The sequence below is a fragment of the Corvus brachyrhynchos genome, unplaced genomic scaffold (genome assembly GCF_000691975.1).
Source record: "Corvus brachyrhynchos isolate BGI_N302 unplaced genomic scaffold, ASM69197v1 scaffold203, whole genome shotgun sequence".
Lineage (NCBI taxonomy): Eukaryota > Metazoa > Chordata > Aves > Passeriformes > Corvidae > Corvus > Corvus brachyrhynchos.
The window spans coordinates 1,014,038-1,026,428 of NW_008237408.1; the positions used below are offsets into that span (position 1 = coordinate 1,014,038).

Sequence of the window (12,391 nt, forward strand, 5' to 3'; positions counted from 1 at the left end):
AGCAACCTGGGATAGTGGGAGGTGTCCCTGTCCATGGCAGGGAGTGGCACTGGTTGAGCTTTAAGGTCCCTTCCCACCCATTCCATGATTCCATGTGTAGGCAGTGGCAGCAATAAGGATGAACCAGGACCACACAGCAGGGGTTGGGAACTGGGCTGAGTTTCAGTTCTCCGGAAGAAGCAACAAAAAGACAAAATCAGTGTCTGGAAGACAGAAGAAAGGAAAATGGGGACTAAGGGTAGATTTCTTTGATAAACACACTGCAAAGGTAAGAATGGGAACACAATTTAGTTTAGGGACAGAGCAGCCTCCCTTTAGGCCACTCCCTTTTGTTATGCCCTGACTTCCCAGGCTTTTCCTCTCATTCCAGAACTGCAGAAATGGGACAGCATTAATGCCTCAGGACTCTAAAAACCCAGCCGATTAGTACCCTTTCTTCTCTTCTCCAAGTGCTGAAAGAGAATTACCACGAGAGACATGAACCCCTTCTGGAATGCATTCCCTCTGTCTCTCAGTTCTTCCACAACGTGATCCTAGTACCATGTGACGATATTGCTGTGGATGTTTCTCCTCCATTTGGGTCAGAGCAAACACGCCTGTTTCAACATCATCAAGTCTTTCATTTTCTTCAGAGAGAGATAAAACATCTTCTGATGTGTACCATTGTTTTAAGTTCTCTTCTTTTTCTTTGATAAAAATTACTTGTTCTATTTTTACTGTCTACAAAAAAAAGAAAAACCTGTTTCTCTTGGGAGCCAAACTTTGTTCCCTGTGATTTTCTTTTTCTGCTGAAAAATAGTCATTGAAAACTCAGTTGAACCAAAGGATTTCCTAACACTGGTTCTCCTCTGACACAGCCACCAGCAGCTGTTCCCGGGGGGAGGAAAAGAAACTCTGCATGGATTTATCTGTTCTTAAACACACCATCCCACTTCCAAGGGAAATTATCTTCCTTTAGCTGAGAAGTCACCCTGATCAGGCCTTTATCCACAGAAACCGAATGGTTTGGGTTGGAGGAGCATTAAAGCTCATCCCATTCCACCCCATGCCACGAGCAGGGGCACCTTCCACTATCCCAGGTTGTTCCAAGCCCTGTCCAGCCTTTATGGGAAGGAGTCGAAGCCACCAAGAGCAGAGTGTGTTGGAGGAGCTCAGTTTTCCAAGGGCCCCAGACCCACGTGCTGCCAAAGCAGCTGAAGAGGCCTCAGGAACAAGCTGAGAAACCTCACTGGAAAATCCTGATGTATTCTGGTTTAATTTTTAAACAACCTTCGGAAACAGTGGGTACATCCCCAGTCACAACAGGACACGATAACTCAGGCAAAACACAGTAATAACACAGCTCCATGGAATTACTGGAATGTGCTGCTGTCTAATAAGCGCAGAGCAGAAGGTGACCAGGCCTGGATCCGTCTGCCAGCTCTGAAAGGTCCATAATTAGATCTTATCAGTTCCTTAACATCCTATTTCTGTCTGCACTTTGTTTACATCAAGAAACCAATTATCCCACTACAAGCCAGTCTGTGTCAGGCAAATACAGCTCAGTGCACTCCTGTATTTTAAAAGTGTTATAATTACAAATCTGAACTATTTCCAGATTTCACTGGAGGTAAATAAGAGCTCTTCTATGCACACATCATGTGCATGATGCTTCCTCTTGGAGAAATCAGGTGACATAGAAACCTCAGGGAATATAGAGGTGCTCTGGGATAAACTGGGGTCTTGCACCAGCAGCAGCTGTTAAGGAAAAGGAGCACTTAAAATTCAACCCTGATCAGAAACATTTCTGAGCATAATTTGCCTGCCCATGGCAGGGGGTTTGGAACAAGGTGATCTTTAAGGTCCCTTCCAGCCCAAACGATTCTATGATATTATGATAATGCAGCAGGGCATTTAAATGTGTTTAAAATATGCAGAGAGTTACAGTGGTACTGAGGAAAGTATTAATTTCTTGAAGTTGTGAATGTTCTGTAGCTTTCAGGCATTTGGGGATTTTTTACCCCGGTGAAAAAAGTTGAATTTAGACCCTAAACTGCCTCTTTTCAAAATATTATCAACCCCCCTTATATATGTTCAGATTTTGAGTTTTGGTTAAGTTTGGGGTCAAAATCAGTCTCTCACAACTAAATACTTTTGACTGAATATATCCATGACCATAAAACTTCCAAGAAAACTTCCTGGACAGGCTTTTATTGAACGGCTTCTACTTTACCATTCATAACACAAACAAACATGGAACATTAAGAGTTTCATTTGTTCCACAGAAACGCAGAACCCCAGAATGGTTTGGGTTGGAAGGGACCTTGAATACCACCCAGTTCCAACCCCTGCCACTATCCCAGGTAGCTCCAAGCCCCAGAACACCTCCAGGGATGGGGAGTCCATAACCTTTCTGGGCAGCAGCCATGGAATTTGGGAATAGACTTCCAAGGATTTTTGACACAGCATTTCATGTCTCCAGTGAGGCTGTGAGCCGTGCCTGTGCACCTCGTGTTGCCTTAGTGCTTTAATCTCAGCTGGGAGCTGGATTATGAGGTCACAGGATGGGGAGCATTAGAAGATTTCCATTAAAGAATCACCCTCACCCTTGAAATGTGGTTTTTTCCCTCATTGTAGAAACAAGGACACATTTCTTCATCCTAATGAGCAATAGGTGCAGCTCCAGCAGCTGAGTGATGCTGCACAGACAACAGGAGAGTCTCAAGATCATTTAAATCATCCTTTGAAATCCATGAGGTTCTGCTGTAGATGGGAAAGCTGCAGGAACAATGCCCCAAGTACATTCACCCTGTCCCTTGATCCAAACAAGCAGCCACACCATCAAATAAATAATCCACCATTAGGAAGAGTGTCTTGAGGAGGTTTTGCAGGAGAGGGAGCTGTGGGATGAAATCCAGCTGTGTTTTGCAGCAGGTGGAAGGCTCAGTGTTTACAACCCTGCATGACATTTTATTCTGCTGTTTTATTGGTGCATCTAAAACAATCCAAGGAGGAGGAAAATTCACTGCAACTTGGCTGTCTCTACACAAGCAACTTCTGGGTTTTGCAGATCTTTTTAAGCAATCACAGGATGGGTCAGGTTGGAAGGGAGCACAGTGGGGTCATCTGGTCCAGCTTCCTGCTCCAGCAGGGGCATCCCAGAGCACAGGGCACAGGATTGTGTCCAGATGAGCCTGGAATAACCTCAGTGAGGGAGATGGGAATAAACCCAGTGAGGGAGACTCCACTGGGCAGTAAGAGGGACCTCTTCTAAGTAACTACTGCTCTTCCAGAGTCGTCCCTGTGAATCCAATTAAAGGATTAAAGGATCTTTCTGGAAGAGGGGTGTGAAAATCCTGTCTTGGTGAGGTGGAGTCAGAAATTCGACTGGCTCAGGCTCTCCCCTGACCTTACAGAGACCCAAAATACAAAGAACTTGCTGTTAACAGGAAGACACATGGATAGACTGAGTAATAATCCCAGGAGAGGAATTCCTAACTGATAGTTTTCTTGTTCAAGTGCTTCTTTTAGAATCAGAGAGTCCCAGAACGGTTTAGTTTGGAAGGGACCTTAAAGCTCATCCGGTTCCATGGGCAGGGAAACCTCCCACCATCCTAGGTTGCTCCAAGCCCCATCCAACCTGGCCTTTTATTCCCATTCACACGGGTTGGAGGGAGGAAAAGTGATCTGCACCTCCCTTTTCCCATCCTACCCATCAGATTGGGATGCCAGCACCAACAAATGCCAGGGATTATCATCAGAGCTGTGTTTGTGCACTATTCCAGTGCAGGTCTAATAGCAAAAATCAGGATGTGTAGGCTTTCTGTTCCTTCACAGCACAGATGGCACCAGCCTGAGCTTTCACCACATAAGCCCAACACTTGCAATCACAGCCTTGTGGAAAATCTAGGGCAATTTTAAAAGAATGGAAGTTCCCAGGCTTGATAGGAATGTTACAGAGTTCCTCAGGAATGCTTCTAAGTGCTCTGCTTAACAAGCTTTTGCAATTTTCCAATTAAATCCTCTTGCTTTCTATGAAGTTTTACAAATCGTGTACAACGAGCAGTGACAGAACCAACACCCATCACAAACACCAGAAATCTGATCTGATCATGACACAGGAAATACAAAAAAACCAAAAGAAGCTTCTTTTGTTCAAAAAATATTTAAACAGCATGGACTGCATCAGTATCAGACTGCACCAGAACCCTCTGACCCTGCCTGCTGTAAGAAATTCAGAGAAGAATCTACATCCATCTCAACCTTAGAGCTCAAAAGGTTAAAATCATTTTCCACTTGCTCCAAAAGAAAATTATAAAACAATCACTCATTCCACCAGTCCAAGAATTTGTTTATGTTCCCAAAATCCACAGAGAAGGAGATACTGACAGAAAAGCAACACTGGATTGGAAGAACTCTGAAGAGAAGTTGAATAAATCATGTTGGAAACTGAAGGGTGGCACCCACAAACCATTTCTTCTCTTCTGCCATCAAACTATACCAACATTAATTCCACAGGAAAGCTGACACTCGCCAAGATTTTTTGCAATCATCAATTGAAAAGATCATTTTTGGAGTATTAAATTAATGTGTATCAAGGAGTGATTTAATATTTACTTCAGCATCACAGATAGAGAAACATTTAATAGAACATAATACATTTCCTAAGGCACTTTGGACAATCTTGTTCATGTTAGTAGAGAAATACACCCTTTGTAAACAACTCAGTTATATCAAAACAGCACTAGGAAATTTTTCATTCTCTGTAGCAATAAATTTTAATAATAATTGTCATAGAAATCCACTTTTTTTCTTCCAAAGTAAATCCCAAAGGCTTGCCTTAAGAACTAACATCAGCACATCCTGAAATAAGAGCTCTGACAATTCCCAGTTTTGGGTAAAGTCCAGATCTTGGCTGGAAAAGGGTGATTTTGATCTATTTTAGGATGTTTATTACTTCCATAAATTAATTTCTCTGGAGAAACAACTTTTCAAGTCTTCAAAAAGGGCTCAAAGAGTGACATTTTCATAGAAAAGAGACAGATACAGTGAAATTAAACTTCTCTTTTCCAGCTGGCCACTTTTCCAGCTCTGATGGCTCCCGACAGGAATTCCACAGGACTATTGACAAGGTCGAGTACAAACCAGCAGGTTTGGTTCGGGGCATGTAAATGATAACAACTCTCCAAGTCCAATAGATCCCAAACAGTTGGAGTTCCTGGCATGGCTTAAAGTGTGGAGAATAATGGACCATCTTCAGAATTTTGTTTCAACTAATGAATGATCTTAGAGGAATTATCATACATAAAAAGCTATTATTTTGGAACTTTTAGGGAACAAAATACAGGATTTACATTTTCTGTTTGTGTAACTAAGAAAAAAAACATTTTTAGTGTATTTCTTTATATGGAAATTACATATAAAGGGCATCTCCCAAAACGCCCAGTGGCTTTAGCTGGTGGCAGTGATTGAAAAATGGCAGGAGCAGCCCAGATTCTGAAACTGGAAGGAAGGAGTCAGGCTGAAATTAAGAAATTTGGAATGCAGGAACACCACAGAGCTTTGAGCTTTTATTTTCAAACTGATGCCTTACCAAACAGAGCCATCTGTGTTCCCTCTGGGAAAGGTTCAACCATTCTGTTTCCATTGACATGATGTTTATCTAGAAGGAGAAAAAAAAAAAAAAACAAGTTAAAATGTGATGGAGTATTTGCTTTGCATAAAATCAATTGTTTATTTCTCCCAGATCCATTGAAACCTGCACAATTCCCACAGGCAGGGACACCTTCCACTAGCCCAGGCTGCCCCAAACCCCATCCAACCCGGCCTTGGACACTTCCAGATCCAGGGGCAGCCACAGCTTCTCTGGGCACCCTGGGCCAGGGCTTCCCCACCCTCACAGGCAAGAATTTCTTCCCAATATCCCACCTAACCCTGCCCTCTTGTAGTCCCAAATCTTTTCACTGCCATCCCTACATCCATTTTTTGCTATTAAGACACATTTTAAACAGTGGTGGCAAGAAACAAAACTGCCTGAATTCAAAATACAACTTTCTGTTCACAAAGTATTTTCCGGGGAGAAAATGCAGATGTTTTCTCAGTGCATGCATTATTTGAATTCCTTTAGTCCTGATGCTGGTGAGGAACAAACCAGGTCAGATAGGGAATGTGGGCTCACTTGTGAATTCTCTGAAGACAGTATTTCTCATTAGCAGGGAGGCACATTCCTAATCCCAGCTGGCAACCAACATTTACCAACAGTCAGTGAGAAGGGAAAATCAGGGTTATCTGCAAGTGGAGCAAGAGGTGCCACGAGTCAATCGGTGGCATTTAGGAAAATTGAATGTCCTGTGCCTCCAGAGAGGGGCTTTGGGAAGGAAATTGTTGGGAAGCTCCAGAGTGGGAGTAACATGACCAAGGTTTCAACCTCGTTAGCTGTAGCTGGTATTCCCAACATGATCTACAACCACAGGAGAGGAGTGAACAGGCAGAAAAATTATGGAACATCTTGTAAGATCAAATAAACTAACCCTGCCCTCGCCCTGATAGCTGCCTTCATTTACAGAGTGAGTGACATCCATGATGTATGAAGCAGTTATCATTTCAAATGGCCAGGCTTTCAATATATTAAAATTAAAATTAAACTTTCAGAGGTGAGATGGGCTTGAATGAAAGTAATATTTTCAGAGTTCTCAAGTTGTCTCCAAATGTCTTCACACTTTCGTTTTGAAGATCTCAGCCAGATAAAATGATTCATTTTCTTGTCATTCATACTTTGGCTCACTATTTTTTCCAGTATTTCCTGCACAGATGCACTAAATAGTAAAAAATAAACCACCCCCACCCTCCCACCCCCTCCACCCCCAAATTTAAAAGGACCTTAACAAAATACACATTCAACCTTAGGAAGAAAGTAACAACACCCAAATAACAACGTGTAAGTAACAACAACTCTCCCCAAGGAGAATCAAAGAATGTCCCAGTTTTGGGCTTTTTACTGAACAGTTTTCCATGTGAAAATATTTTAATTCTCACCTACAAATTGGATTGACTAACTCCAGAAAATCAGGAATACCTTGGCCCCATGGAATTAGAAATAAATAGGACTATCCCTGTAACTTGCCAACAGAAAGAATAAATTACTTTCCCAAGCTCATTGTCATTCCAGAGACAAGGGCTTGCAGTAAGTAGGATAAAACCTGGTCTTGCAGAGCCATGGAGACATTTCCAGTGAGCACTGGGCTGGCTGCGAGTTCACTTCATTTCCTGGGGCTGAAAACAGCACATTCCACCCAAATACTGTCAATCTACGGGGTCAATCCATCAATGGATGCGGAAAAGCTGAATTAGAAGGACATGGATCATCAAGTCCCAGACTGGTTTGCTTGGAAGGGACCTTAAAGTTCATCCAGTGCCACCCGCTGCCATGGGCAGGGACACCTTGAACTATCCAGGCCTGGAACACTTCCAGGGATGTCTCTGTATCATTTTTTTAATCTCCTTGGTCTTCAGAGCTCCAAAGCTAAGCCATTTGTTAAGGAATAGATTCTCACTTTTGTTTTATTGACATTCAAGCTGACAGAATTTTCACGAACATAAATTCATGAACGACAACCTCTCAAAACTTCCAAATGCTGCTCCATCATCAACTGCCAAAACTCTCTAAATTTTCCAAACTAAGCCTGAGAGATTCCTGTGCCACACTTTGCTTCCTGCTATGAACAGAACCAGTAGGAGCTGAAAGCAACACAGATCCTGGAGGACTTGACATTCAACTTCAGCTTCAGGCAAAGTCTGCTTCAGACAGGTGCAGTGCCTGCCTTGTGCTCCTTAGATTCTCTGAATTTTAACAAGAAATAATCCTTCACAGATCCAAAATGTATGGAAAGATAATCAAAAGTTGCTAAACAGGTCCTAACTGTTTCTTAGTCAGTTTTTACTCAGTTTTTACACCTATCACTTGATAGTTTCTAACATGGTCCTACAACAGCCCTTGGCTAAAGAGTCATTGATTTCAGGTACAGTTCTGTCCACACAAGGATTATCCCACAACCATGGAATGGTTTGGGAAGGAACCTTAAATACCATCTAACCATCTAAAAAATCCCACCCCCTGCCACAGGCAGGGACACCTCCCACTATCCCAGGATGCTCCGAACCCCATCCCACCTGGCCTTGGACACTTCCAGGGATCCAGGGGCAGCCACAGCTTCTCTGGGCACCCTGGGCCAGGGCCTCACCACCCTCACAGGGAACAATTCTTTCCCAATATCCCATCTAACCCTGCACTCTGGCAGTGGAAAGCCATTCCCTCTGTCCTGTCCCTCCATGCCTTGTCCCAAGTCCCTCTCCAGCTCTCCTGGAGCCCCTTTAGGCTCTGGAAGGGGCTCTGAGGTCTCCCTGGATCCTTCTCTTCTCCAGGTGAACACCCCCAGCTCTCCCAGCCTGGCTCCAGAGCAGAGGGGCTCCAGGCCATGACACATCTCCGTGGCCTCCTCTGGACTCTCTCCAGCAGCTCCATGTCCTTCTGCTGTTGGATCCCAGTGCTGGAGGCAGCTCTGCAGGTGGGGTCTCATGACTCCGAGTAGAACCATCTCTCTCCCTGCTGCCCTCACCATGAGTCTGTATCTGCACCAGTAAACCACTCAAACTGGCAAGTCTTATCTACGAACTATCTGAGAGTTAATTAGACCAGATGAAATCATGTTTGAGCCTATCCCAGCAATTTATCAGCGTGGACAATCGAGTTCCAATGCCTGGACCTGTTCTCTGGCACATTTTAATTTGTTAGGATACATTTCATTTATACTCACAGTAACGTGGGTTGATGGTATCACACCCATAATAGATAAATTTAACAATGAAATATGTTCAAATGAGAAAGTTCTGTAAAAAATATTTCCTTTCAAACCAGCCTGACTTAGGTTCCAAACAGATTTACAAGCCCAGAAGAAATTTTAAAAACTCAGGGTTAAGATTCCCTCAGTCATTTAATGAACATCACTTCTCTTTTTGTGGACCCAAATGAAGATGCTTAAAAAAGGTTTGGCTTTTCAGAGAATGCTGATCTAGCAGTGAATGAAAATCAGGAATTCTCTGGTCTCAAAATATTCAATCTCAAGCCATCACAGCAAAGATTTGAGAACATTTAAATTCTATTAATAAGAGATTCATATGTTCTTCATATTTGTCTTTTGATTTTTTTAAGCCATTAGAGAATATTTAGATTACATATCCAAACTTGTTTTATCAGAGCAGCCAGAAAGTTATTATTTTTAAATGAAAACTGAGATTCTTGCATAATCAAATTAATCCAGGAGTAGGGGTCATATTTATACGCAAGGACTGTTAATTTTCCATGGTAAGTACAGCCAGGAATTGAATTGAAAATAGCTGATTAACCAATTACCAGGAGCCTACTCCATCTCCTAAAGCACAGCCACGATGAGGACGGGGGAGAGGAGGAAAAGGGATAAGCAGGGATGGGAACATCCCAAAGCAAATCAGTCGCTGCTTGAAGGACCCCTTTCCCCTTTCTTTTTGGCCTTTTCTTCCATTTTTCCTACATTTCCCATCACACCACCATGGTGGAGGATTTTGGCTACTGAGGGGTTGGGAATCTGGGAGAAAAAACAGATTGGGGAATATAAGAATTTTTACAACAGTTATAAAAGGAGCTCTCAGGTTATTATTTCCAAAAGCTGAATATAAGGCATAATATAAGTCCTAAGAATTACAAGATGGCCACCAAAGAAAGCCCATGGTGGGATTTGAGGGATTTTCCTGTGCAGGACATGATGATCCTTGTGGGTCCTTGCCAGGATATTCTGTGACTCTGTGGTTTTATGAAACTTTCAGTCAGCTGTGCAGGGCATGTACAGATAACATTTAGTGTAGTTTCCATATTCATTTTAAATAAAAGTTTGGAGGCAGTGAAGGGGCATAAAACTTAGGCTGTGTGACAAAGATTCCTTTCATCTAAATAATGAGGGGTGGAGAAAAATGCTCAGCATTGAATAAGCAAGTTATTTAAATGCCTCCTAAATTGTAGATGTGAGAGGAGGAAGTCATCCCCAGTCACAACTCCACCTCTCTGCAGCAAAATAATGAAAAATAGGATGGTAGTTGCCATTGGAAAACTCAGAACACGGGGACAGACTGGTGGCATTTCACTGTAACCCACAGCTGGGATTTCAAAAGTCACAGAAGGACCAAGTTTAACTTCAGTGTCGGGTTTGTACCCTCCAGAAAGATCACAGCACAATGAATCAGGGAATCCCAGAGTGGTTTGGGATGGAAGGGCCCTTAAAGTCCATCCCATCCCACCCCCTGCCATGGGCAGGGACACCTTCCACTAGCCCAGGTTGCTCCAAGCCCCAGCCAGCCTGGCCTTGGACACTTCCAGGGATCCAGGGACAGCCACAGCTGCTCTGGGCAACCTGGGCCAGGGCCTCCCCACCCTCACAGCCAGGAATTCCTTCCCAATATCCCATCCATCCCTGCCCTCTGGCACTGGGAAGCCATTCCCTGTGTCCTGTCCCTCCATGCCTTGTCCCAAGTTCCTCTGCAGCTCTCCTGGAGGCCCTTTAGGGCCTGCAAGGGGCTCTGAGGTCTCCCTGGATCCTTCTCTCCTCCAGGTGTCCTCATGGACCCAGTGTGGGAAGGGACCTTAAAGCTCATCCAGTTCCAACCCCAACACGTTCCACTATCCCAGGGTGCTCCAAGCCCCGTCCAACCTGGCCTTGGACACTTCCAGGGATGGGAATGGTACAATGAGAAGACCTCAATATAGAGAACATAACTGAAGACCAGTGGGTTTCTTACGTTGCCAACAAGAAATTATCTCATTTTTATTTTCAGTGAAAGACTGCAACATGCAGAGGGAAAAAAATGGCAGAAGTTTGGCAGTGCAGTGTCACCATTTAAATTGTAGTGAGGATAAAAGTCCAAAAGTGTCACCAAGGAGGACAAACCCTATAGTAAAGATTACTAAAGTAGCAAAAGTAAGGAATTCGCTGCCCTTGAGTTTAAGTTCAACACAGGAAAACTCAGTTCCATGGAACCAAAATCAGCCTTACTGACTAGTATTTACTAAACAAATACTTCCTTTTTAATGTAACCATTTAACCTTTAATTTAACCAGCACATGTCAGCAGAGGCTGAACCAGACACTGTACACTTTTCCAAACAGCCATGTCCAGTGATATCCAGGAGCTGGATTCCATGATCCTGGTGGGATCCAGCTCAGGATATTGGGATTCTCTGATCCTTTACAGAGCCTACACTGAAGTCTAAAGGCAGCACTGAATTTATTAACAGTGAATTAACTCTACTAAAACACACCCTTCCATTAGGCTGCGTTAACACATTAACACACTGCTATTAACACATTACAGGAACAAATGTGCTCTTGCCATTTCCAAATAGAAATCTTACTCGACAGCCTCAAAACAAAACTCTGTTTCAGTGTATTTCCATATTAACTGATGAGAACTTCATTATATTTTGTTCACCTGCTTTAGAAAACAGGGATCTGACCTTGGTTTGTGCTTGTGCCTGAGTAAATGAACTGATTCTAGAAACTTCTGGGCTCCAGAATTTCTGTTCACTTTTCACTGGCCAGTACTTCTGTAAAACAAGTCATTCAATTATAGGCCTAAATACCTTCAAGCCTGATTTTTTAAACCTAAGGATATTTATTTTTTCACTGTTTCATAACCCTAGAGATATTTTCCTCAAGAAAGAGTTTAGTTCTCTGAAAAGGTACCTGATGGGTGTGCCAAGAGGAGTTACACGTTTCATGTACCAAAATTATGCCATAAATGACGATTTGGTAAATTGTACAAGGATAGGATTGAACCAAATCCTCACTTATTCATTCACCTTATTTATATCCATCCCCTCTCCCAACTTCTCCTGGACACCAGAAAATGCTTTTGAGGTGGTTTCACAATGATCTGAAAAGGACAAAGGGAAAGTTTGGCTGTTGAAGAGGAAGATTGTAGGAAGTGCTGCTGAAGGAATAGAAATTACCTGCTAAATGCCCCTTTTCCAATCTAAACTAAGACCCGCCCCCCCATTTCTCCTTGTTCCTGAAAGTGGAATTAGGATTTCAAATTTTGGGATTTTAAAAACTACTCAATGGAAAAAGTCAGGAAAGCAGAGCTTCACTGGGGCTTAGAGGACTAAAGAGAGGCACACAAGGGAGAGGGCTGCTCTCCTTGAGCAGGATGAGATTTTTAATTTATGGCAGAACTCCATCCATAAATCCTTCCTAGCTGGTGATGAAAGATACACTCTTCTTTCTTTTCAGGTCTAGTTCAATCAGCAGAACTGTCAGTTCTAAAAGCTCCTGTGCAATAAGAAAACCTCCTGTCATTGTAGATGAACCCTCAAGTGCTACAGTTCAAAT

At 43.0% G+C, this 12,391-nt stretch overlaps 1 protein-coding gene across 2 annotated transcripts in view; it reads right to left on the reverse strand.

The window, feature by feature from the left end:
• MSRA (methionine sulfoxide reductase A) overlaps window positions 1-12,391 on the reverse strand; it is a 238,429-nt gene that overhangs the window by 143,505 nt on the left and 82,533 nt on the right. For both annotated transcript variants that reach the window (XM_017730846.1, XM_008631033.2), the window contains exon 2: window positions 5,573-5,641. In XM_017730846.1, the coding sequence (XP_017586335.1) occupies window positions 5,573-5,615 (43 nt within the window). In that variant the 5' untranslated portion in view covers window positions 5,616-5,641. The remainder of the gene's footprint in view (window positions 1-5,572; window positions 5,642-12,391) is intronic.